General features: G+C 44.8%; 1 protein-coding gene across 1 annotated transcript in view; it reads right to left on the bottom strand.

The window, feature by feature from the left end:
- LOC119401806 (atlastin-2) overlaps positions 1-11,654 on the bottom strand; it is a 470,696-nt gene extending 459,042 nt beyond the window's left edge. The window contains exon 1 of the mRNA XM_049418144.1: positions 11,460-11,654. Within this exon, the coding sequence (XP_049274101.1) occupies positions 11,460-11,642 (183 nt within the window). The 5' untranslated portion in view covers positions 11,643-11,654. The remainder of the gene's footprint in view (positions 1-11,459) is intronic.
- Positions 11,655-27,198: the final 15,544 nt, after the last annotated feature.

The raw sequence follows: 27,198 nt of genomic DNA, 5'->3' as shown, positions 1-27,198 counted from the left end.
TTGTTCTCTTCCATGCTTGCTTCCCACTCACGAAAACCATGCGACAGTATCGTAATGCGCTGTGAGCTGCTCAGTCCTGTTAATTTTTGAATTCCACGTACGAGACCCAGATACCATTGGCCGTTTTATATACGGGGCTGCATCTGCCAATGGCCGACGGCCCACAGTATACGAAGCTTTTATAATTTCTACTTGCTTTACCTCTATAATTTTTATAGGTCACTGTGATTGCTTCCTAGGGAGCATTGCACATAGTGTTGGACATTGTACTCAGGGTTGGCAATGGTGGCTACTTTTCGCCAAATTGGCGAATTTGAGAGGCCCATGGTGACCTAAAATTATGAATGGCGACATGGCGAATTTTTGGCGATTTTCGGCTTAGGTCTCCACTGAGTTATGCATCCTGAGCCCAGTGTCTTCCCAACGAATGAGCGGCAACATTCTCTCTATTTTTCTTGGTTTTAGACCCCTGAGTAGAATGTGCGCATTAAGCGTCATTCGGTATGTTCGTCCCGTAACTCGTGTGTATCTCCTCAATTCATGTAGGTGCAGGAGGTACTCGAACGTCCATCAGTGACATTCCAGCAAAATTTAGGTCAGCGGACTGCATTGCAAACCGCGAGGGGGCAGTGTATGACTATAAGTTTGTGGCTATAGGTGCTTTAAGCTTCTCTAAAGTTCCGCTTCTGAAGGAGCTAGACGACGGGTTGGCCGCGTGCTCCGACCATTTGTTCCGCCAAAGCTCCAACTGTTCTGAATAGCTTGGCGACTTATTCACCGTTGCAGTACCCTCAATTCAGCTCGTAAAGGCTGTTTTGGAATAGCGAAGAGAGGCGGATACGCGGCTATTTGTGCAATAAACAAATATTTATTGAGGCATTTTCCACTGCTCTCGGTGAGCGTGTGCAATGAAAACAGTTGGTATATAACATTTACATCGTCTATCTGTTCATTAATAACGCATTGGATTGACACGTGTAGATATTATAAGTGACTATATGAAAAGGTCGGTGGCATCCGGTATCATATTAGTTCACACTGAAAAGGTGTAAGACTCACTAATGATCGGTTCCTGTAAGAATTCTCTCGAGTTATCTTCAATAAACCTTTTAATCATTTTATTTCATATGAGGGTACGTAAAGCTGTCTACAAACAACGCTTTCGCGGTTTTCGCTTAAGGTTTAGCACACTTTTACCCTTGAAACGAGCGGACAGGGATGGGATATCATGAGTGTTTCATTCATTCACCCTTGCGCCACCACGCACATCTTGCGGCTAGTCGGGGAAGCAGCACCATGGACTGCCATGCTGAAGCGGGCGATACGAGTGGTATTGAGAAACGTCAATATAATTTAAGGGTCTTGGATAGTACTGTATCCTAGGGCGCTATACGTGAGTGGAAATTTTTATTACTAGTTATGCCACACATATCTAGAATGGCGACTTTTTTGGCGAAATCTGTAAAAAAATGGCGACTTTTGGCGACTTTTTGCTCTTCGTTTGGCGACAATTGCTCTAAAGTCAGTGGCAACCCTGAATTTGTACTACTTCGTCTTTCCGCCTATTGCGAATTGTATGCAATATATAATTTATCGTTCTCGTTCCATATTTATCCTGTTATGTTGTATTTTTGCCTCGTGCTGACTTTCCTCTTTTTAATGTTTGCTCTTTTTAGTTTGTATTTTTTTCCTAGAGACTGTCTGCATTGTATTCGTTATTAGTAGGAATTCTTTTTTGCTTGCCTCCGAATAAATTCTTTGCGGTTGTTCCTGGCCACGTTAAACTAATCATCGATTATTATTTGTAGTAGTAAAAGTAGTAGTAGTGCAGTGATTGTGATTATTTCTGATCTAGAATTGTTTGACCAGTATGGTTGGGTGTGGCTTCAGACCACGTGGTTGCAGGAATATAAATAGCAGCGATATTAGTCCTTGCCTTTATGAGAACTTCCATGGAACTGCATGACATCTCCTCGCCACCCATCTTTGGAAAGTCATCGAACACTTTCTTTGCCTCTGTCAACTTCCGACGATGAAACTCGTGCAGTTTGAACAGACTCCTTCGAGGCCTCTGCTGAAACGAAAACAGTTATATTTGGGTCACCTGGACAATTTTCTCTGGCATTTTCACTTACATTTGTCATTGCAGACATATAATGTTTTTTTGCTTTGTCCTTGGCGGCAACATTGGTTGCATTTGCAGTCGCCTGAAGGAGCATGGTACGTTAAACCAACATTCTCAGTATTATTACGGTTACTCACCTGAAGCACGGATGCCGGCTCCGGCAAATCGCTTCCTTTGAAGATTTCCACATAAGTCTGGAAGAGTAGGTGCCATTAGTAATGGGGATGCTGCATGGTCAATGCATATACTTACCTTGAAGAATGTGAATAGGTGCTCGCACGTTAGCGTTTGACCATTAACCTGCTTGACCAACAGGTTCTCCGGTGCGAGGACGGAAGCAACTAACTCTCGAAGATGCTTCCGAAACTCTTCATCAATGTCTCCAAGACGCCCATCGAACGACGTTTCCCGAGCCACCTACAAAAAGGAAGAAAAATACGTATCAGATGCACTAAACGTTAACGCCGTAGGAAGTGCCGAGCAAGATTTGCCTGCCCTTCGGCGACGCTGGCGTTGACGGGCAAGCAATCACAGCCATTCCAAACGCGTAGCCTGCTTGGCGTCCATGTCGTGAAAAGGAACCTTCATTTGTGATGCAGTGACGCCCTCTCCCCTCCTCCTTTTTCGTTGCTCCTCCTCCTCACTTCACTCCTCCTTACCCTCACTACCCTTTTGCGTCCCTTGCTATAATATCCTACACAGGCGTATGCTAAACTGTACAGGGCTAGCCTGTGCTTTACTCTCACCCCTCCTCTTTTCCCTCCTCCTCACTCTTACATCACTGCTCGTCATCCCCACTTCCCTTTCCCGTCACCTTGCTATAATATACTCTACGCAGCTATAATGTAGATGGTTTTGCCTGCGTGACGCCAACCGACGACATGAGATGACAGCAGATAACGTAGAACAGAAACTAGATAAGAGGAGAGCACGGGCCCCTAAAGTGCTGCGCACTTCACATTGAATGTGTGTTTTCCTTCGTTGAACAACCAGTATTATAAAATACTTATATTGGCAATACGGAGGCACGAGATGCAAACAAAACTGGTTGTTTCTCGTGTAGTGGTGCAGGAGCAAGGCTTTCGCCACTGGGACGCTTTCTTGGTGCGAAGCGCTAGTGCTGATCGTGAGCTGTTGGCACCGAGGCTGTTTGACTGTTTCTCCTTGCGCCGGCTTCCTGCCTGTCACCAGACGTGGTCCTATAAATCCTTTTCCACTCGAAACATTTTCGCGATAGGTGATAATACGCACCAATGTCTAGATATTTGCAAAGCCTGACGTTACAATCAAATATAACCCAGATTATAAATTTATGAAAATTGAGAAACGAGTCTGTTTTCTAAATACGTTTTCTAAGCAGGAGGAGCCGCCGTATAGAGCCCGCCGTAAACTATCTCAGGGCGACTATTGGAGGTGGAGTTGCAAGATACGATCTGCGCCATCAATCGCTATCATTTTGCGAAGTATTTAATACGTCATTATTCATCATTTTGAGAAGTGATATGCCCTGTAGGCGTTCGCAAGGCCCTGTACAGGCACCTGCTCTCTTTATTGATGGCGTGGCTGCTGATGAGGATATATTATGGCTGCGCTCCTTGTAAAGGGTGGAAAGCCTTAAAACGCGCACACGTTACGCAGTTCAGATGGAGTGACTCCTCGTGTGACTTAAATCTCTTGTCATGCGAAATTACGTCTGTTACCGTGATTGCACGCCCAGCATGCGCCTGTATGGAGTTCTTCCAAAAACGGTTTCAACAACCTGGCTCCGTAGCATGTTGGTCGACTGCCACTCAGAATGGCTGATTTCGATTCCGGCTCGGACTAAGTCTTTTCTTTCTCTCTCACATTGAGCGACAGCTTCAATGCACGCCGGCGGTGGCGGTGGAGAATTACGCTACCAAAATGGGATCTTGTGAGATTGTGACAGCTTATGCTGTAATAAATTCCGATGCTTTTCAAATGCACTCTGCTATGGCGTTGCCAATAGAACATCTCATGCTGAAATGTTTGCTTTGGTAATCGGTTAAACCAAATTACTTATTGAAATATAGTAGTGATATTCATTATTAATAATATTATTATCTCGCGTTTTATGTACCGTATTCACGATGCGCTAACGAGGCACGTCGTAGTGGACGGCTCTAGAAATCTTGATTGTAAGGTTAAAATGTTCGAAGAAATAAAGCTTCATGTTTCTCTCTTTTTCTCATCTCTGATTGTTTGTCCTATGCTGCACTGATCCACATTGGACCACTGGACGTTCTTTACAGTGCAATGTCATCGCACAGTATACGGACTTCTAGCATTTGAAATGTGAAGGCCGCAGCCGGGATCGAACCGTGGTCAGCAGCCAAGCACCGTAACCACCGTGCCACAACAGTGGTTCCATGATTTTTTAACCTATTTTGTAATTGCGCATAAAGTTGTCTGTGCTTCAGCTGTAAAAATACGTAGCTGCACAAATATATATCAGCAATATATGGTCTTGAATAAGATTTACATAGATATTTAGAAAAATATGGTTGATCTCTCCGTCATAGGAATTGTTATAACGCATAAAATGTAACGTATCTTACAAACGTAGTTCAATGTTGAGTGTACTTTGATAAGTGAGAGTTTGCACAATGACTACTGGTGTTTTGCGGCTAAAGCAGCGTTTTATGCAGACGCACCTACGTGGACGCCTCGTAGACCTCTCCATCTCGACGACTAAAGTCAGTGACCAATATTATTATTTTTTGGTAGTGGAGTAGTTAACATAAACCGGGGCACAGCGTACGGTGAATACTGCGGAAAGATAGCATCGAAAAGCGCCTAATAAACGGTAATACTCGATATGCGCTCATGGAAAGCGTCATCATTTCAGGAGAGAAACGGTAAGGTTCGCGCACTCCATAAGCGAGTTTTAGTATAGCGGAAAAGAGCAAACGCAAGGATTTAGCGTTAGCGTTAGCGTTGAGACGCACGCTAACGCTAACGTAAGCGTTTCCCGCTATACTAAAACTCGCTATAATTAGGTAACCTATACTTCCGCTCATGCATACACAAGCACACAGCGCTTCGGGAACCCGAGAGGCAGAGCTCGCAGCTTGAGCCGTGAACGCTCGAAGGCATCCCGCTACCCGCTGGCGTCTCCCACTCCAGCAAAGCACTGAAACTTTATTCAAAACAAAATGGAGAAGAAATAGCACAGCTGCACTCGCCGACAACTGTTCTTGGAAAGGAAGCGAAAGCTACAGACCCAAATCGTGTTTATCCTACCGCCAGTGAATGTAGTTCCACAACTGCGCCCATATTTTCTACGTGAGACATAAAAAAAATCACAGCATATCCACGGGGTGAATGATGATGAGTGGGGCGAAGCTACGGAGGGAATCATCTGTAAACCGTGAAACTCTTCCGTGAAATGCGCCCAGTACATAATATAAACAGTGTGAAACATCGTGTATATATTAAACATCAAACTTTTATTGTACTGTTGGTTTACGTGGTCCCTTCATTATCACTTGTGATCGGTGAAATGCAAGGAAGAAGTCCGCTCCCGAGCGAAAGAGCGCCAAGAGCGACCGCATTCCCCGCTCGCCCTGTGCGAATTAAAGGCAAGGCTAGAGGGAAGACAGGACGCGCGTTCCACGACGCGAGGTCGGTAGCATGCCCAACGAAAGCCAACGGAACGCGATCGTGCAAGTGCTCCGGCTTCGCATCGCCTCATGGTTCCATTTAGCGTCCCAAAACCAAATATATTGCTCAAGGTGTGCCTTGCGTTTTTCGTAGAAATAATTTCTTTATCATGTACATTAAGACGAAAAGTTGAAAGCTCACTAGAGTGTATCGCCCGCAAAGTATGTCTTTTAGTGTGATTTAACTCTCGTACGGCAGGGTCCTCGCGCCGTTGCCGGTCCACCTCGCCCGTTGACGATCGGGCGAGGTGGCTACATATAACTACTACTACTACTACACTTTAAGAAAAACATCTGGCGTTCTTTCGTTCTGCTTTTACAAAACATCTGGCGTCTTTCATTGGTTTATTTCATCAATCAACGGCGTTTTGAACAAAATTTTTATTGTTTAATCACGCACAGGAGAAATCTCACCAGGCACTACCTTGGAGGTAAACAATGGCTGCTAATGGGAATGAGAGACAGAAGAAGTCGGCTTTTAGCTAACACTTACACTTCTACTTCTACTAACGTTTCCTACTGGAACATGCCAATGGCTGCTAATGGGGAATGAGAGACAGAAGAATTCGGCTTTTAGTTAAAGCGCACGCTGCGAATTTTTTATTGTTCAACAACGCACAGGAGAAATCTCCCACCGGCACCACCTTGGAGGTCAAAGCGTAAGACTTGTTACGGACTACTACGATGACTACGAGGGACGAACGGGTGCCGCCTTAAGGAGCTTCGCCCCTAAAATTAGTCGTTGATTAGGGGCGAAGCACCTTAGAGTCTCGGCGTGTCGACGGGCATCGTCATCTACAGTCCATTTGCTTGAGCGCAAGAGAGGGCGCCAACGCCTCAGTACTCGCCGTGTGGCGAGAGAGAGCGAACGGCGCGCGTTGACTGTGGGAACGCCCTATCTGCGATCAGCGCTGAACTACCAGCTCGCAATGAACGAGAGCGTGTCCTCGTCCGCGAGGAGACAAAGCCGACGCAGGCAGCGTCTGCTCGCGAGTTTCTTGATTTAAAAAAATCCGACTGCGAGATTTCCCATGAGCGTAGTTGAACACTAAAGATTGGCAGCGTGCACGTTAACTAAACGCAGATTGCGAGTCTCTCAATGCCCATTAGCAGTCATTTTGTATGGGAAACACCGACGCACACTGCATGCTTCGCCCTCCACAGGTTTGATGTTAGGGGAGCTGAAACACCCTTCCCTACATGCTTCGCCCCTCCTCATTTTTTTTTTGTTTTTGTGTACGCTTTTTATACGAGGTGATCGTAAGCGAGATATGTGGGAACGGAAAGGCGGAACCTTGAGCTTTGATCGACGCCAAGATGGTGGCGCTTGGTGACGGGAAAGACCAGATACTGCGAGATCTCGTGGCGGATATGGTGCGTCTGCCAGGTTGGTTCCTTCATACTTCTTCCTTCGTTGATCGAAGCAATGACACCGCCACCTCATAGTACTCGTGTAACACATCTTAAAGCAAGCACATGCGGCAGCGTTGCAGTGACGCGTCCTTATTGCTAGCGCGCACGGCGCCACGAATGGAGATGCGCCATCTCAAAACAATGCGTCTATGATAGCCAGCGTGACAGCCGACATAGTGATGGGATACATTTTAGCGCAAACTATGAAAGAAAGCACGGGAAGAGAGTAGGGGAAAGCAGAAAAGTCGAGCGCTAACCTTTCTGCTTAGCGCTCGACCTTTCTGCTTTCCCCTACTCTCTTCCCGTGCTTTCTTTCATAGTTTGCGCTAAAATGTACCCCACAGATTTCAACCAACTCGCCCAGCAACAAGTCTTACTCGACATAGTGATGATGAGGTATGCAAGAGCCGCCCTACGGATAGAAACACAACTGCACAAAAGATTACCTTCTCTGATTTCCGTCGTGAGGCAACTTATAGAGGCTACTCGCCCCCATGAACGCAAAGCAGGCACTAAGGCTATACGACGGGGGAGAGTAGGAAAGGGCTAGAGGAGAGGGTGGACCAGTGCTGGGCAGTATCGAAGATACATGTATCTTCGATACTATCTTAGATACTCTTTGGGTATCTTGTATTTGTATCGCGATACTTCTTGCAAAACGAGTACCTGTATCTGTATTTCCGATACATTCAATAATGTATCGTGTATCTTAAGATACAAGATACTGCTATAGAAACACCGCCGTGCGAAACAATAAACGTCGACCGGAAATCCGGTTCTCAAGCTGATATTGCTGCCACTAAGCCACCTGAATAAAACTAACGACAGTAACATTCTTGTATATTTCCGCCAGAGCGCTCCAGCGAGCACAGGCGATGATCTTTAAGCGTCCCTATTGATGGAGCAGAGTCACGTGATGGCGCTTGAGCCATCGCGACAAAAACAAGCGTGCGAACGTCTACGCGCAGCCTATACTTTTTTTCTAGATGTTTTCTTTCTTTTTAGTTGTGTTGATGTCATGACACTTGTTCGTAGACCCTGTACGCTGCTGCGTACTCTAATGCGTGCGGCGTCTTTCGCACAAATTCTGATGCCGCTATACTGTCGCTATCGATGTTTGTCTTGCGTGATGCTTCGTTGCAATGTCTCAAGAATGCAAAAATGGGGCTCCTTTGGGTCTCGCGCCTTTCACACATGAGCGATTTGAAAGATCTTGTGGATGCAAGCTTGACTTACATAGTACGATGAGATTGACTTACATGCAAAGGAGATTCTAACAACCGTCCCACAATCGGTGCTGACGTTAGATGCAATAGAAGAAGCATTTACGTAACAGGATCTATTTTGACTTACTGTGCCTATGTTCTTCCTGCTAAATTATTCGAAAAGTTCTTTTAATAATAACTTGATTGTTAGCACAAGTGCTTTCTTTGCTATCTTCCGTTTGCATCCCACACATTACCGAGTCCTCTGCATAGTTTTTCGCCCATCTGTTTATTGTAATATGTCTTTTGTAACCTGCTGCTAAAATACGTTCTCTGCTTCATTGTGATTTTGTAATTGTCTGCGAACGTGGTTTTATTTCATATTTCGCGGGCTTTCTCTAAAAGCCCGAAAAAAATTCACCACGCAGCATGTACGCTACCAAAAAAAATTGGGTCGGTCGTTTTTAAATTCGCTCTTCGATGTGGCGAAGCGCAGTTGGCCCTAAAGTGAATATTAAAAATGTCGCATAATTGACCTTATTAAATTAAACAGTTAAGCTTAGTACAAAACATACCATAACGAGTGCCACATGACGGCAAACCAAATGCCTTTGGTTTCATTCAGCGGCGGTTAGCCACTTGTTTGTTTTAATATTGGGTTCTACTTACGTGAAACACCCTGTATACTTATTCATATTGATTGTTTAATACAGAACGACCTTGCTATTTGACTTAAATACATTCGTTTTCCTTTTTTAGGTATTCTTATTGTTACAAATCCGCAAGTAAGCAGAGCTCGAAGTGGCAATAGTGTGAATAACAGTGATAAGCTGCGGCGTTTTGTGCCGAGAGTACGTCTGAGACGTTTCCTAGCGGCTCAGGTTCTCTCGGAGAACAAATGGTAAAAGATTGCACGTTAGTGAATATGTTGTTAACGAACGCTTTACGCAAGCAGATAAGTAAAATACGAAAAATCACTGCAGTTTTATGTCCTCAATCAATTGTGAGCACCGACTATGTAGTTCATCGTCTTTACACGATGCGTCACAAACAATACCGCTACCAACGTTGTTGCTGCTGTACACCTGTCGGAGGATGCGGTATTACGAAAACAATACGCTTGCGGACAAGGTAAGACTGCACAGCGGTATTTGCGCCATCGTGCGAAGGCACTTGCAAGTAGGTGGTAACCAGCTAGCTGGTCACCAAGTAGAGCAGCGACACCAATAAACTACAGAAGTGTCAAGCAAAAGCAACTAACCGCGCAGCAGTTAAAGAGCTGTCATGTTAAGCAGCCGAAGAAATCTCAATACGTCGTTTAGAAATGAAACTAATACGTCTTGAGCAAGAAAATTTGTATCTGGTGATACAAACAGGTATTTTGTTAAAATTAAACAAAGCTGGTCGCAGTTAAGAAATTTTCAAGTAAACACATTTCTACGTAGGCCTTTGCTGCTTCATTATATAGATATATAACAGCAAATTTGCAAATGTATCGAAGTATCTAAAGATACAATTGGGAAGTATCGTATCGGATACAATTATTCCGCGAGTATCTTGTATCTGTATCTCAAATACTTCTTGCCCGAATATCTTGTATCGTATCGCGATACAATTTCAAAGTATATTTGCCCAGCCCTGACGGTCCTGGGTGGTGATGGGCGGATCGGGCGCATCTGACTGGCATTGAAAAGTATAGGAGGCGCTGCCACAGCGTTACGAGACGCGCGCCAAGCCGGACTTCTTGGCATAGAATTAAATGTGCAGAAGCTACGCCCCCATAGCTTTCCCTTCATTGCCAAAAAAAATAGCCCGCGAGTACAGCATCCGCGGCGCGGAGAAGGGCGCCTCGTAGCCACCGTTGAACGAAGGAACGCTGGCATCGAGGCATCTTCTCTCTAAGACAGTGACACCGGCCCACGCCTAAAAGGACGCTGTGAAAGGGAGAAAATGTGGAAAATACAAGGCGCGTTGGTAAAGCTTTATATATGAGTGCCGGTGACACAGTGATAGCGATAACTCTGCCACCGACACTCATGCATAAGTTTTGCAGCAGTTAAAGCGCCCGACTCCCATTGTCGTGGGTTCGACTCCCAGGTCATTCATTTAACAGAACTTCTTTTTCACTTTTACTTTGTCACCTGCATCTTAGTGATGTATTTCCGTGACATAAATACATCAGTGAAGTCTTGGTGGACCTCGGCATGAAACAACCTCGTGTTAAAATGACAGTTGGAGATATATAGCACGGTTAGTACTTGCGGTAACAGATACGAAATAGCAAGCCGTGATTACCATAAAAAAATGCGAGACATGGTTTGACCGAACCGAAGCATGTGATGCCTAAATAAAAAGTTCACCTTCGTTCCCGGGTAGGGCAGCAGGAAGCCGTCGATTTCCCGAAAGGAAGATGCTAAGCTTTGCCGCAGCGTCTTCAGCTCTGTAGCTTGTCCTTCTTTTATCTCTAGACGACTCGCAATTAGCGATCTGCCACCGCGGGATCCAAACTCAAAGTTGTGCGGCCAGTTCCAGTCTCGAACCAGAAACAGGAGCTTCTGAAACGGCCGTGTTGCATTTTGCTGCAACGGTACATGTTGTCAGTTGGAGCTGTTTCGAAGGGCAAGTCACGCTGGTCTTGTAAATACCTTCTGCGCAAGCCTGCCGTACTCAGCAAAAAACTGAAGGTGCTGCAGATCATCCTCTTTGATGTTGTTCATCACGTTGTAAATCTGCACAGAGCTTGTCATCATGGAGAGAGCGAATATCGTGGCGCTCTCTTTCATCGTTGACTCGCAGTCAAACGTCCCTTGGGTGTCCATTAGCAAAACCGCCACCTCCTCGCCCTTGGAGTTTTTCATCTGGAAAAATAGGCGCAGTTACTTATCTACCATGGCTACCGCGTACAATCCTCACCAAGAAGACTTCGTTCCAAAGCAGGATGCCCCTTGTCTCGCGAGAACTGCCCGGCCGCCACTGGAAGCCACGGAGTGGGGTGTCTGCGTCATCCATCCAGTTGGATCGACCGATGTTTCGGAGGAACCGCAGCAAGAAGCATAGCAGAAAGGACTTTCCTTGTCGGTACTCCCCAGCGACCGATATCACGACGACCGGACGATCTTTCACGTGGTCAGCCAAGAGGATGTGCTTTAGCTCAGCCTCGTTGAACTCGACGCCGTGGTCGTCCTTGACTCGGAATATTTGCACTGGTTCTCCACCCATCGTGGCAATCACCATGCGTTTCCTGCACAAAATGCGAGACCGGTAACTATTACCATTTCATTATATGCCCACACTGTGATTTGAAACTCCTTGTGACATGAGCAATGAGCTCTCTGTATACATGTAGGCTATTTCGTCTAATGAAGATTCATTTGTGAGTGAGCACATGTGGTGTGTGTTTTCTTTATTCGTCCTGCGCAGTCCATTTGCGCTTAAATTTTTATATGAAACAGACTGTACGCGCTTTTTTGTCAGAGATAAAAGAATCCTTTTGTTTTATTATCAACCCAGTATTAATTTAGAAACACGAGTAGCTTGGAATGAGCCAGTATTGGAAAGGCAACAGTAGATGAGATAAAGCAAGAGGTTCTCCCGCTACCCGGCTCACTATGAGGTCGAGAGTGGTGCTACTAGTGGTTCGTATAAATAAATTTTCAATGGAAATTTGAGGATTTCTCTAGGGAAAATATATTATTTTCCGAAATCTTGATATCTGTATATTATAACATACAAATGTTTTTTTTATTTATTACAATTGCTTAGGATAAAGTAGTTTCCACATTTCTTAAACGTATGAATCGCAAACATAAACGGTAGCTTCGCTGTGTAGAAGTACTACAGCTCTGATGAGAATTAACTGTTTAATATAAACCTTAGCATAATGCATAGAAATATCACGACAGCATGATGATGCTCCTTCAGTATTCACTGTATGTGTTAAAATAAGTGTATTTTGCATTCGTTTCAACGAGAAGGCGCAGAAGATATGAACGGAGTAGTTTTGAAGTGATTCAATAAATTTTAGGAGTAAATGAGACACTATAGATTGAAAGGCGGTGATTCGGTAAAGAAAGTATTTCACATAGAGTTCTAGTACGATATCTTGTCGGTATCCCCAAGCATGAATGCTTTTGGAGTACATAGGCAATGTTAATGTGCAACGCATGGAAACAATATAATTTCACAATCCCGTTAGAGTTACAATGCGAGAAGGACTCGCGCTGAGCGAGATTTATTTGCCAGCAAATGATATGCGACCACCACAACACCGTGTTGTGCAAGTAATGTCGCTGTTTGCCGCCGCCGCCGCCGCCGCCGCTGGCATCCATAAACGCTATGGCGCGAAATAAGAAAAAAAGGACGAAATAAGGAAAAAAAAACCAAAAAACGGGGTTCTAACCTGAGCCCTTTTCATGGAAGCCCAGTACTCTATCACACAGCCATGCAGGTGCTTGAAAGTTCTTCGCAAAAAGAACCTATGCAACGACGTTAACATATGTAATAGGCATGGTATAAGAGTAAAATAAAAACCAGGGATCACACAATGCGAATTATGTAACCAGGCGTCACACAATGGAAATTGCGTAACGAGTGGGTTTTTGAATGCTTCCAACCCCTTACAAAGAACTTTGCCATAATTTTTTATCTTCATCAGCCACAGCATCAACAAAGTGCAAATATAATGCTTTACAGGTGGGCTGGCGGAGTACCGCACTACTCCCAGAATGACGAATAATGGTATATATTAACGCGATAGCGTTACAGAGCTCGTATCGCAGAAATAGCGCCGTCGGCGTCGGTGCCGTTGGTTGTGAGCGAAAAATCATCATCTTGTCCGTGACCGAAAAATCGAAAAAGCTGCAAATAAAATAAATAATAAAAATGCTGGGTCTGAGTGAGAATCGAACGCAGGCCGTCTGCGTGGCAAGCAGGTGTTCTACCACACAGCCACGTCTCTGCTTTCAGTAACTTTCATGCTTCCCAAAAATACGCGTCATGTATACAGGCGTCACAGTACGAGATGTAATATCGCAGTAATATTGCGTGGTACAAGCGTACATTGCCATCGGGCGTCACACAATCTCAATATGATAACGACTTGGTGGTTTAAAGACAGCTACCCATTACAAAAGGCACACACATCACTGCGCGTATTCCCGTAAGACCACGTAGTGGGTGCGTCGCAACTTCCAAAACGTTTCTCGCGCATAATTGCTCCTGATTTAAAGCATGTTGCCGATTACGTAAGGCACGCACCTTAGTCCGCGCATTCTGTTAAACATAGGTAGTGTTCGAAGTACGCACTAGAAGCAGGGTATCGTTATCGCGTTCAACTCTTAAAGGCGAAGCTTAAGCGTCCCCCAATTTTCGATGCTTCCCTATTTCACAAAAATTGTTCTGATCTGTACCGTAGTGGGTTCCTCGCAAGTGTACTTGTATTAGTTGCGAAGGAAGCTCATAAGGCCCACATGATCCGTTTCCTCAGGACATCAGTAACGTTCTCCCTCTCTTTCACGTTAACATATTTAATATAGCGCGGAAGGAGAGTAGAAGAACGATTGCGTATCACACAATGCGAATTGCGTAAATAGTGTCGTTTAATCCTTCCAAACCACTAAAGGTGCTCAGCCATAATTCTTCCTCCTCATCAGCCACCGAATCCACAAAGTGCACATAATGCCTTCTCGATGTGTAGCGCGTATTTTGCTTCTCCGCAGAATGAAGAATAATGGCATAGTGGGTGCTTTCCAACTTGCCAAAGTTATGATTTATGGTGTAGTGGGCACATTTCAAGAGTACTCGTATTAGCGGCCGCAACAGAGTTTCAAACCGGATCTAGAAATGCCACTCTTCCAGCTTTCGGGTGTACTATCGGCCGTGACAGTACATCTGGCACCACAGTGTCTCCCGAGTACGAGGATGGAGAGGAGTGGGAATGGAAGGATCTCATGACGAGATTTAATGACATCACACAACATTACAAATCTCAAAGGTGCGTTTCTCCACCACATCACCAAAAGTTAAGCAAAAAGCAGTCTGTCGACTGGCGGCGATTACAGACCAGAACCTATCTGAAGCCTGTGATCTCACACCTCATTTACCCAGACATATGCAAGAGAGGTAAATGCAAGAAATGTGGTTCTAGAGCCACTCTGGAGCACATACTAATAAAATTTCGAGGGATGACGAACACTACTGGGGAACTGGGCTCTAGCGATCACTTCAGCGCACGCTGTGAGGCTGTGTTGCACAGCTCTGCACTTGACGATCAACTTTGGGCTATCCAGGCGTCCTAGGAAGCCGCAGGACTCAAGAATTCCTGGCCGTCATGTAGGCGGGACCTTTTGCCCGTCCCACAAACTCGCAGGATCTTTCGTTAACGTTAGTTGTATGTATGTTCCAGCTTTCGCTGTAACTCTGCGGTGCTTTCCCCGCAGGCCTGTCGTGTTTTCGAATAATACTTTGAGGAATTCCTTCACGAGTGAAGCGTTTCAGAAACTGAATAAAATATGAGATGAGACGCCGTACTCACAAAAATACGGCATTATTTGCAACCATTGACGTGTTTTCTTCATATCAGTGCATGAGTGCATTAGCAGTGCAAGTGTTACGAGTCAAAGATGGCAACAGCATCGAGGTAAAAAAATTGGCCTCAAGATTACTTAGCACACAAGGGGGCTCAGACGTCCCGTTACGTCACGGTCTCGGTCGAACGATAGGATTGCCTATCTGTAGCAGCACACAGTTAAACGAACAGATATTCCTCGAGGTGAAAGTGAATGCCTTTACTTCCAAGGTATCTGCGGCGGCTTCGGTTACCAACTAGAAATTACGAAACGGTCGGTTCCGCTGAATTGTAACCCCAAATCCCACGCTAATTTCGAACGCGATATTTATATTAGCATGGGAAAAATTTGTCTCGTCGACTTGATGAACAACGCCAGTTTATATATTTTTAACTGCCATGTTCAGTGTGTTATGAAAGGCTGCTTATACACAAGCAAAAGAAGCGGCTGAATGAGGACTGTAATTGCTATTAAAAAGATTGCAATTCTTGGCTACGGTTTTCTTTACAACGGCACAAGCAGAGGCAAGACGTTGATCTTCCCCTGATCTGGACCCGGCAGGCTTTGTTACTCATTGAGAATGAAAGACATTGACATTGTATTTGTCTCTATTTATCTCTTACCTGTCGTTTTACGCTGTCGTATTACGCTGTCGTGTTACGCTGAAGGCCCAGGTGCGAGCGGAACAGCGGCGGGTAGTGGCGCTCCTTGCAAGTGAATTCCTATGTGACGCGTTTCACACCGGATATATATGGTAGCTTTTACGAGGGGAAGGGCGCCAGCAAGCACGTGATGGCAGGGAAGGGAAAAGATAAAATGCGGCGGTCAATATGCCCGAAAAAGCAGACAAATGCAGCTGCAGTTTTGGATTGGTCATAGCACCTCCCTGCCTCCCAGCGCATATTCTTTTACAACCGGATGCGGTTGGCTCAAATATACACAACATGAGTGTGGGAGGAGCCGCATGGCTGATGTTCCTGTTGCTTAGATGATACAAGCAACTGATTAGACAGCGTGTAGGTGAATAGACGCGTCTCAAGTAGGTCACTGTATTTGTCCATGGATGACTCAGTCACTTAAAGATATGGCAGTTGAAGCAGACACACCGCAATAGCTAGAAAAAAAGAAGTAACCAATATATGAGTGCAAATGCATGAAGTTTCACAGAAACGAGTCGATTAAAATAGACGGAAATTGAAGAGGGAGTGTAATAGCAACATAAATAAGTGTTCGAATAACGCTCCGCCGCCAGTATTCACGCTTCACTAGCACTGGCGCTAATATCGCTGGTCATTTTAACTCGCCGATATCCACTCCTTTTCTTCCTAGGTTGACTAGTAAAGATTGCAACGTTGAAAAAATTACAATAGATCAAATAAAATCTGTCGTGCCTAACATGTCAATAAAGAAGGCGACTGGGGATGAAAAAATACATGTTAAGGTTATTAAACACAATATTGCCCTTCTATGCGACCTGATATCTCATAAATAAAGGATGCATTTACCTCTTCTGCATATCCAGCTAGTTCAAAACCGCCAATTCAGTTTATCTTTATTTAGCCAATTTTAGTGAGAGGAGAAGTCTGTCAGCATTGCAAGCTGACATACTGTTCGAGTTGACAAACGTACGCAAATGATTCATTAAAAGCCATTGAACACTAAATAGTGGGAAAAACTTGGCACATCGCTTTCCCATCTATATAGAAGAAAAACACAGTTATAATACATCAACTAAGCTCTAAATGCACAAGAATCCATCCAGCAAGTTGCTTTTTCTAGATATTTAGGCGCCAGACGCACTGCCGTGTCTCTCGCATAGAAGATAAGGTGTTCCGAGCCATGCAGAATTTTTAAAGCGATGCATCACGCAAATATTAAGTAAACAAACTGCTTAGTGATATGGGAGGAGAAAGGTGACACAATGGAGTGAGAAATGCACACGACAACAATGTATTGCCACATTGCATTTGAAGGTTGTTGATATTAGTGTGAGTTTCGTGTAGTCGAGTTTCTGAGGAGGCTACCTTCGAGAAAAATATGGAAATTCGAGAACGAAATTGCATTCAATACCATACTGGAATACTGTATTTTTGGTGCACACGTTGCTGCCACACAGTCACAAAAGACATGGTTTGCAATTCGATATAGCTTTTTCTAGAGCAAAAAGCTGGCAGTCTATATAATAGACGTTAGCTTCCTTTGTGAGATATCGTTAGCTTCCTTTGTGATTGTAGAAAAAGGAAAGCATAGAAAAATGAGGCGGTCGTGGAGAAAATTTTCATCTGAAGACTGTTGCCTATAGCGAGAGGCGACAACTTCAAAAGAGGCAATGTTTTATCGGAGCACAGGATTTCAGCTTCTGTAAAAAGCCACGTAATCATCAATTTCATTTGAAATTGAGCTGTGATGGGAGTCAGTTGGTAGAAATTCTAAAGTATTTGAACCAGCTGAAAACGAAACGCGGTGGAGAGAAGTGGCATGCACAGTCACTGGACTAACAGCTTTTCTTTATTGCAAACAGTCACCTCCTAGAAAAACCAGTCGGAAATGCGAAGATCAAGAGCCTAATAAACAACAATAAACATTGGTAACCAGAGAGATGAAGTGGCTAACGCCAGTATAATAAGAAGCTTAGTGTCATCTCGATCATTCAGAGAGATAGTGTGCTATTAGAAATGTTCCCTTTATTGCTGATATGATACGACTGGAAAATTTCGCGCTCACTCTGCCTCTTGCCTCTACCCAGAATGTCGCAGAGGCAAGGGTGAGGTTGAGCGCGAATTTTCCGAGGCCCTCAAACATATCGCGTGGTCGCATAAACTTCACGGCATTAGCCATTTCAAACATTTATACATCGTTCCCTCGCTGAATACAGTACGCTTCTAATTGGTGCAATGACAAGTTTGCGTTGCCAAGCTCCTCTGCTTAAGTGTGCGCGTCAAGGGGCTACTTTGTCATTTCTCTAGTATGAGACAGGCTCCTGTAACGCAGTGCTTCTTTGATTAGTGCGTGTTTGTGCTTCTAGGTTCATGAGTACAGATCCTCCTTAAGGGAACAATTCTTCTCAAGTCTTTGTTTTTAAAGGGCCCCTAAACTTCTCCGACATTTTCCCAAACATTTCAAGTAAACAAGCGCATCGCGTGCAGAATGCCGTCGCGATCAACGATGCCACGCGCCGCAACGCTACAGGTCGCGGGCGCGCCACAATTTCGAAAAAACAATAGCTTCTCCTTTCCGGTCCCCGCCATTCCCACCACTGACATGTGTGACATCACCAATGAAACTCGATGACGTTATCAGTTTCGATGCTTGCGATTGGCCGAACGACAACCGACGACTTCCGGTTACTCTGCAAACAGCTGTTCGCGCGCACCTTGCTGTTCTTGGTCGTGTTGCCGCTTGCGAATCGACATCTGCGGCCCGTAACGGAACCGCCAAGTCGCTAGCGTAATTACACATCCACGCCTTGCGGTTTGATGAGCTCCGTGAACTTAATCAGTGTTTTGAGATGACTACGCTTCCGTGTGCGGTGCTTGGCTGCAAAAGCGCCGACTGGATAAATGAAAAGACGCGACACCTGTTACCTAGCGATGTCGCCTTGCGAAATGCTGGCTTGAGCGCATCGGAGTTACGGCAAAATCAAAGCGCAACAGTGTTGCACGTGTTTGTGGGCGCCACTTCACTGCCGAAGACTACCATCACGACCCACGCCTGCTTCGGGTGTTATGCCCCGGTTTGGTACCCCGCCTGAGGCCTAACGTACTACCAACTCTGTTCCTGCCAAAAAGGCCGGTAAGTCTTTTTTTTTTATGAATGCTCCTCCTTATGGGGTGATGTCGTGTTTTTGGAGTGACCGAGTATGTTTTTTTTTTATTGCCGAGTAGTTCATCTTCACAGCAACGTTCGTAAGTGTAGTGCCGTAAGTCCCGCCGCGAGCCGTGCGATCACACGCAGCTTTCACGTTGCACGGTGGAGCATGTAGCATATACTGTATTGCCAGAAAACATGCGGATGTTTTGTGTGTCAGTTTTTTTCCTCAAGCAATGGCGCACCGGTGCTGAGCTACATTGCGTCGTGTTGCCAAACGCTTTTTGCATGTTTATTTTTTCTTCCACATTCGCGCTGCCGAAATGCTGCCACTCGACTCGAAAATTTTTAAATGATGCATTGCACTCTATTCTTATAAATCCATGTTATATAAGTTGCTAGGAATTGGTGCGCAGGGCTATAATATTATAGGCAGCGAGATATTGACAGTGACACACAAAACCGTAATTTCCCCGCTAAGCTAGAAGTGGTGTGCAGCACGTTCTAGATCTCATTTGTAAGTCGTATACACATTTGTGATTGCGGAAATCGCAGACCGAGCCAACGCCAGCTGCAGCACTAGGTGCCAGCACTATTGAAGCATCTCAGCATTCACAGCCAGTGAGTATAATGATTGAAGTGTTTTCTTTTTGTAAAACCAGGTATAAAAGATTAGCTCCCTGGGTTTTTTTGAAAATGAGTGCTGTTTCAATTGGCACTACCAATTAAACTTTATTTATAGTTATACAGTGCATACAACATTTTAGATTTAGTTCGCCAAAAGCCTAATTGTTCTTTCCTTCCTGTAAACACATACAAATGCAAACACAGTTTTACAAGAGCTGACGTTGATATATTCGATCTACACCATAATTTTTATCACGGCGTTTTCATTACGTGCAGCTTCCAAAAATTTATGCACGACCTCAATGCTCATGGACAGACATGAGCATTGAGGCATGGCTTTATGAAAACATCAACAGAAATGAACTACTCCTTCACTGAACTGTCACATAATAGAAATAAGGAGGTAATTCTAATTAAATATAGTTTATTTCACGAGGACACAAGGTTCATATCCTGCATCATTTCTATAATATATGATGAAGGCTGCTGTTTCCCTTGTTCAATGTAAAACACTGTGACGCCGCACAAGAGTGCATTCTTTGCAGACTGTGCCATGCAAATGCACATGCAGTCAGACTGTGTCTACTGTGGGAACACAAGCTTCAGTGGTAAGTGAACAGAGCCCTCCTGGACTGTGTTCAACTGGAACAAAAACAGTGCCAGAACAACGCACAATAAGTGTGCAGACATCATGGAAGCTTCAAAATAGTGTTGGTAAGTATGACTGCTTTGTCACAGCAACACAATGAGTACTACAATGTTCTTTCTTGCATCGACGTGACGAGTTTGTTTCTGTTCACATCAAGTGTTCACTAGACTTTGGAAAGAGGGTTCGCAATTAGGAAAGCAGCTACACTTTTGCAGCAGTCATATTTATTACTGCATTCTGTATTTTCTATGAAAACAAGGTATGTTTGCAACAGTGAGGTAATGTAGTGAAATCCTACAGCCACGCAGGTGAACTTCACTGCTCGTATGCTGCTGTCCAAAAGCACGCAGACGGAAACTTGTACCAACATCTCAAGAACACCACATCATGCAGATGTACTTGCTACTCCTAGGCTGCCACAATTTTTCGAGGATGCCCGCGCCTCCACACCCATACTACATGTGGAAGACACGGAGTGCGAATTCGCTGGAGCTGCGGGGGATCAAACGTACAACCCATCTCATGAATCCTTCGAGGACTCGTTTGCAAGGTAAACTACACGGAAATGCTGCATTAGCATTCTATGACTACAATTTTTAATGCAGCAGATCATAGAACGCAGAGAGCGCGGTGCTTTGGTTTGGGCAAATTGGTGTGACATATGCAGAATTAAACAGCGCGAAATATGAAGACAACAAGAATCTCACTCACAGGACCAGTGCTGAACTACCAGCTGTTGGTGGCTCAGTACCAGTCCTGTGTGTACGCGTCTTCATGTGTCGAGCTGCTCAACTTTGTACCGAGAGGAATGTGACAGTGCACGGTCTTTGGACATAAAAATGCTTTAGCCTGCAACACTGAGCATGACAACACTTGCACACAGTGAATGCAAGGATGTTCCGTATATGGTAATTATGTAATCATAACTATTTTAACTTTTGCTACGTGCAGTGGGTGCATGAAATCCGCTGAATCGGCGACTCACAATGACGAGGACCCAACAGCTGCAGTACCATCGCTCCTGGCCTTGGACAGCCACACTGAAAACACGGTCCCATCTTTCCGTGAGGAGCGAAAGTTCCTGGTATTCGAAAGCTGCTTGAGACAGCTCCTCCCCATGGCATGCAGTTTCTGCCATACACGATATGCCAGCAAATTTTATGTAGTTGGCTCAATGCTCACAGTGAAGAGCCGCTGCAACAACTGCGGGGATGTCATGTCATGGCAGAGGCAGCCGCTGATCGGCGACAAGCCAGCAGGCATTGTTTTGTTGGCATCAGCAATACTGTTCTCAGGCTGCAGTGTCGCAAACATTGCGGCTGCTGCAGTCCATCAATGTGCCGGCCATCAGTGTAACCACCTTTTTCGAGTACCAGGCTTTCTATATGGTGCTAGCTATAGAAAAGGCAAGCAGTGTCTCATGCATTATATCATAAAATTTCGTTTTTGTATGTAGTAGCTCCCGTAATGTGCTCCCAGGTAGTGTAAAATGGAGTTTGTAAGCATGCATGTTAATCATTATCCAGCCACAAATGAGTGAAATGAAGTGCAGCCTTATGCAAGTGAAACATGTGCTTTATTGGAAATTGCAAACATTCTTAGAATAAATTGTACTTAGATGCAATGTAGATAGGTAGGGCCCACTGAACAAATCCATAAACATAGGTCATTGTACTGCGTGGTACGGTGCAATGCTGAAAGTGAAACCTTGGCAGCTCGTTCCATGTTTTCAGCAATTTGGCCAGTAATACTGGCGTTACTGTGTCCTCGGTACTTGATGGAATTGTGTATGCATTAGTCAAGAAGACATAGCTTATCGTAGAACTCATGACAGGTGTCTATTAAAGCAAGTTTGCCAGAAAATAGTGTTACTCATTGTGCAAGGAAGTGGAGCTTACACATTCATTAAACAGTTAACTTTTTTCATCTCAAGATTCTGCGCTTATGCTTCCTTTTTAATGATCAACCTTTAGGAAACGGTTCATTGTAATAAGCCAATGTCACATTGGATGTTTAGGTGGCACGTGCTGATAAATGGCTATTGGTGCGAGTGGTGCACTGGCAGGATTGCAGCTCTGCCATGGATTATCAACATACTTTTGCTTTATTCAAAGCTGGTGTTACAACAGTGTCACCATCCCTTTGTGTAGCTTTACAAAGAACAGCAGGCCCAGCTAGTGAGCAGAGTGGCTGGCGTGGATGTGGACCTGGCAGGGGACGGCCGCTGCGACTCACCAGGGCATAGTGCCAAGTACGGTACATATGCACTGCATTGTTCCCAAGTGAGCAGCATTCAAGTTCATGAGGTAAGCAAATGTGAGGCAAGTGATGAGAGTTGGTGCTAGAAGCTATTGATAACATGTACATGTACCCCATACAGTCAGCTGCTGTGTCAAGCAGCAATGCCATGGAGAAAGAGGGGCTTGCCAGGAGCCTGCAGAAGCTTGATGAGCAAGGCGTCAGCGTACATTCTCTCACTACAGGCATGAAAGCAAGCCCTTTACTTGATTTATTTATGCTCAGCACTTTACATGCCGACATGTTTTTGCACCATACAGAAGTTTCTGTGCTAGTGCATTGCAGCAAATGATGCTTGAACTGGGAATTGTTACGATTCAAACCAGTTTTTTAGCAAAGTGAAGGCTACGTTTAAATAATTTTGTTTATTCAATAAAGGAATAAAGAATGTATACACGTTTTGTTCCCATGTGATGCACTAAAATTTTTGTGATTGTGAGAGAGACCTCTGTCTAGGTTTGGTTTTATCACTTATGCTCACACTGCACGTCTGTTCCTTGATAGATCGCCACCCGGCCATCAGGGCTTATTGTCGAAAGGAGAGGCCAGGAATGGGGCACTACTATGATATCTGGCACATTGGCAAGGGTAAGTACAAAAAACCGCAAGCTTGCTTTCTGAATTGTGTCATATAGAATCAACCCAAATCAATTTGATGTACTGAACATTAAACCTTACATGACAGTATCCTAAGTGATGAGTAAATGTGCTGTTCACACAGTTATGAAAAGCAGTGGACAAACCTATCCTTCTACACACTCTGTGAGAGTAAAGATGCTCGCCGCACCACTGTTCGTGCAGCTACAATCCACCTCTTGCACATTCGGAGTGCGCATGAACGATATCCCAGTGGTGAGTACTAGAAAAGTTTTTCACGGCAAGGGCCGGGATGGGGAGAGCACGCTCTTGCCTCGAGACTGACCGTTGTATGGCGCTTCGTGGAGGAGGTGATGCAAAGGTTATAATGTGCTGGTGGCTTGCTGGCAATTGAACACTCTAGGCCGACGCGATACCAATGCCAACATTCAGGCGACTAGCCAGCAAGCCGTATTACAGGGAACACCAATGACAGCACAACGCTGTTGTGTTTGTGCTGACAAACCACTCCTCTGACCGGCGCTATCGGATGCACAAGCGAGAACACTGCACTGAAAATGCAATTGATGCAACAGCTGTGCTTACGTGCATACTTATTCGCTCATATATACCATAAAAACCAGAATATAGAGTGACCCCCCCCGACTTCGAACTACTGAAAACTAGAAAAAAAAGTAGATGGAATGCCCAAAGTACGAGAAGGTGCCTTTAATTTGGATGCACCCCGAGGTCACTGGTAGCAATCAAGGCGCGAGCGCACTCCCTACTAAACTATGCAACCTTCGTCTCCAGCTCTAGATACGCAGCGGTCTGGCAACTTTTCTTCTGATTGCTGCATGTCATCAAAAATATTCCACAGCTTTTCTGTAAGTATCTCTAACAAAATATTCACTATTGCTCCCCATTTTGTGTAACAAGTAAATAAAGGTAAATTTAGATGTCAGTTATTTGATGTTGTTCAGGTTTTACTAAAGCCGAGTCATATTATTCTTATATGCAGGTATAAATAAGAAGCTGAGCCTGGCAAGCAAGGGCCGCAATTGCGGCTCTATACGTCCGTGGATCAGAAGTATTATAAATCACCTGTACTTTGTGGCTCCGGCAGGCGAAGGCGATGGAGATCTGATTGTCAGCATGTGGCGAAGCCTTCTCAATCATATCTGTGATGAACATACAGGACATGAAGGCCCTTTTACTGAGTGTTTACATGGACCTCTCGAAAACAAAGAGTGGATGACAAGAGGTAATTCAGAGTCATATGGAACTACACTATTTAAAGCTTTCTAAAGAGGTTTCCACCAAGTGTTGCAGTGTTGCAGTTCATTTTCAAGTCTAAGAACCGTTATAGAATCTTTATTTTTCTTGACAGGATCTCCAGCCTTCACCAAAGTGAAAGCAATTTTGGAGCATCCTCGCCTTCTGAGTGACCTCCGGCAATTGTCTCCTATGGTTCAGACATTTTCCTTAGAGTCCTTCAACAGCCTGTTGATCCGGTTTGCCCCGAAGTCCATTGCATATTCAGGACCTGGGTTAAAAGTAAGGTGAGTTTTAATGCGAATATGTTGCAAGTTATGGCTAGTCACATATTCTTTATTGCAGAATAAATCTGGCTTTTAAAAATATTTTCTCTGTAAACATCACACTTGAGTTCTCATAAGTGAGGCACTGCAACTTCATTGAAGCGACATAATGGTATGACAATGATACGTTGCTCAACAGATGTGCAGCAAGGCAATGAGGTGCATTGCCTCGACACAGTTGCGGAGGCCTAACTTGGGCTTTGCAAGCACAGATGTATTTATTCATAACAGTGAAAGTTATATTTGTGCTAAAACGATAGGCGCTGTTGAAAATATCATAGCATTTTCATAAATATTTGTAGTATACAAAACCAAATACCCCGTATATCAACAAATTTCCGATCGAGGTGTGCAACTGAATTTTCATGTTCATCTGGGAACTATTTAGCAAATATTAAGCTTTCTCACAGGACTCGTCTTGCTGTGCTGCACTTCAATGAAAATGCAACAAGGGACCAGGCACAGAACCAAAATGGACAAGGGCTCTGGAAGAGGAGACTCAGCAAGTCCAGGAAGGGGCATTTCACAGCCCGCAAAGTCATGGAGGCACCAACATTCGGTAAGCAGCATGCATTATTTAGCATCGGGCATTTTCTATCATCAGGAACAGGGCTGAGCACTTCATGTCCTTGCCTATAGCTAACTACTGAATTTCATGTGCACAGATACCTCGCAGAAGTTGTTACTTAAAAACATCATGCATAATTCAACTTTGTTCAGTACAAAGTAGGTAACATACGGCTAGAAAGATTCCCTTATGACTGGTATTCTCCAGATGTTGCACATTTGTACTGTATAACATACTTATGACGTTTGAATATAGTGATATTCTGTGATGTGAATATGTTTATTTCCAAACCAGCGCAGCCATTACTTTTTGTGACCAGTGGGCAGAGCACATCGCCTGCACTTGCTACCAAAAGCTCCATACAGTATTTACTCGCGTAACGATCACACCCTGAACTTAGTGTCATAACAGCGCGGTAGCACATTGCTTTGTGCCATTTTGCCTGTCTTACCTGTCTGTTGTCGATTCATGCACATAGTGAATGAATCAACAACAGATCACAGCTTCATTGCAGCTAACATAACGTTGCTTGCTATTTTCAAATGAAGCATAGCTACACTGGTGCTTACAATGCGAGCACATATGTATGGTTGTAACATAATATTTACAAAAAAACTAACTTTTACCATGAACATACAGTTCATATTACACAACTCTGAATAATCATTTTTTTCACTCCCAGGATATGTTGCCAAACTGATGGCAGACGTCGTGGAAAGAGCTGGTGCCTCTTCACATAAGACGAGCTCCATGGAGATCTCCTCTGAGACACGCTCATACATGACTGACAAATACGAGGCGCCGTCCATGCAAGAGCTGATTGCCACACACAGGTGCAGATTTCCCGGATGACTGCCCTTAGCAAGGGAACGCCTCAACCTCTTACGCTTCATTCCAGTATGTGATTATGAGGGGCGCCGTAGTGGAGGGTTCCGGAAAGTTGGTCCACCTGGGGTTCTTTGACGTGCACTGACATTGCACAGTACACGGGCCTCTGCCATTACTGCTGTGACCGGGATCGCGACCGCAACCATCGGATCAGCAGCCGAGCAATGTGGGGTTTTACGTCCCAAAACCACGATATGACTATGAGGGACGCCGTAGTGGAGGGCCCCGGAAATGTCCTCAACCTGGGGTTCTTTAATGTGGACTGGCATCGCATGGTCATGATGCACGGGCCTCTGCAATTACTGCCGTGGCCGGGATCGAACCTGTTGAATTTCCCGCGGCGTCAGCTGTAGCTGGGCTACCTAACACCGAAGCATGCTACGCAGACGTACTGGACATTCTGAAAAGACCTTTCAGCGACAAAAAGCGCTTGGAGCAGGAGTACTTCTCAAGGCTGCGAAGGCTCACTCCTATGCGTTCATCCAACAAAGTGACCTGTGCCGCACGTGTTCGCTCCTTCACTTTGCGGTGACCGACCTTTCTCTGTTTACTCTGAACTTCAGTTGGGTTTGAGACATCGGTGGATTTACATTGCAAACGTGCCTGTGCACCACCTTCCCTGCCGCTTCGGCGATTCGATTCTTCTGCTCCACTGCACTGTCGCGCCGATCCACCTGCACTAACCTCAATAGGATGTGAAGCTGAACCCTCCTAGACAATGAAGCACAACTGAAGCTTCGCGTCGTTGTTGACCCTTGAGCTACCTATGCCATCTCTCTCGGTTTTCCGAAGATCATTTACGTGCTCAGGCACGAGGCATGCCTCCATCTCCAAGCTAACCACGTTTAGGTTACTAGGACAAGAAATTTCCCCACAAGGATCACCTCTAAATCTTGTCTCCGATTGCATGCCTGCGAAAGCCTCGCTTTCTACCGTCTCATGATCTGGAGCGTTTTCTACGCTATAAATAGGAACGTTTTCTAATAGGCGCTCTCCTAGAGTACTGCCGTGGTTCAGGAGCCTTGTGTCCTAGCTAAACTAAACTTAGGATCACCTTTGTTCTCCTCTCTCGCGACTTCTTCGCATCTATCGTGCGCTACACTTTTAGACGGTTGATCACTCCGCCACTCTGCCTCACTCTCTACTTCCTTTTCCTTTTTCTGAAACTTTCGTTTGGACATGCCATACGTTTCTG

The sequence above is a fragment of the Rhipicephalus sanguineus genome, chromosome 8 (assembly GCF_013339695.2).
Source record: "Rhipicephalus sanguineus isolate Rsan-2018 chromosome 8, BIME_Rsan_1.4, whole genome shotgun sequence".
Taxonomy (NCBI): domain Eukaryota; kingdom Metazoa; phylum Arthropoda; class Arachnida; order Ixodida; family Ixodidae; genus Rhipicephalus; species Rhipicephalus sanguineus.
This window is presented reverse-complemented; position numbering and strand designations above follow the sequence as displayed.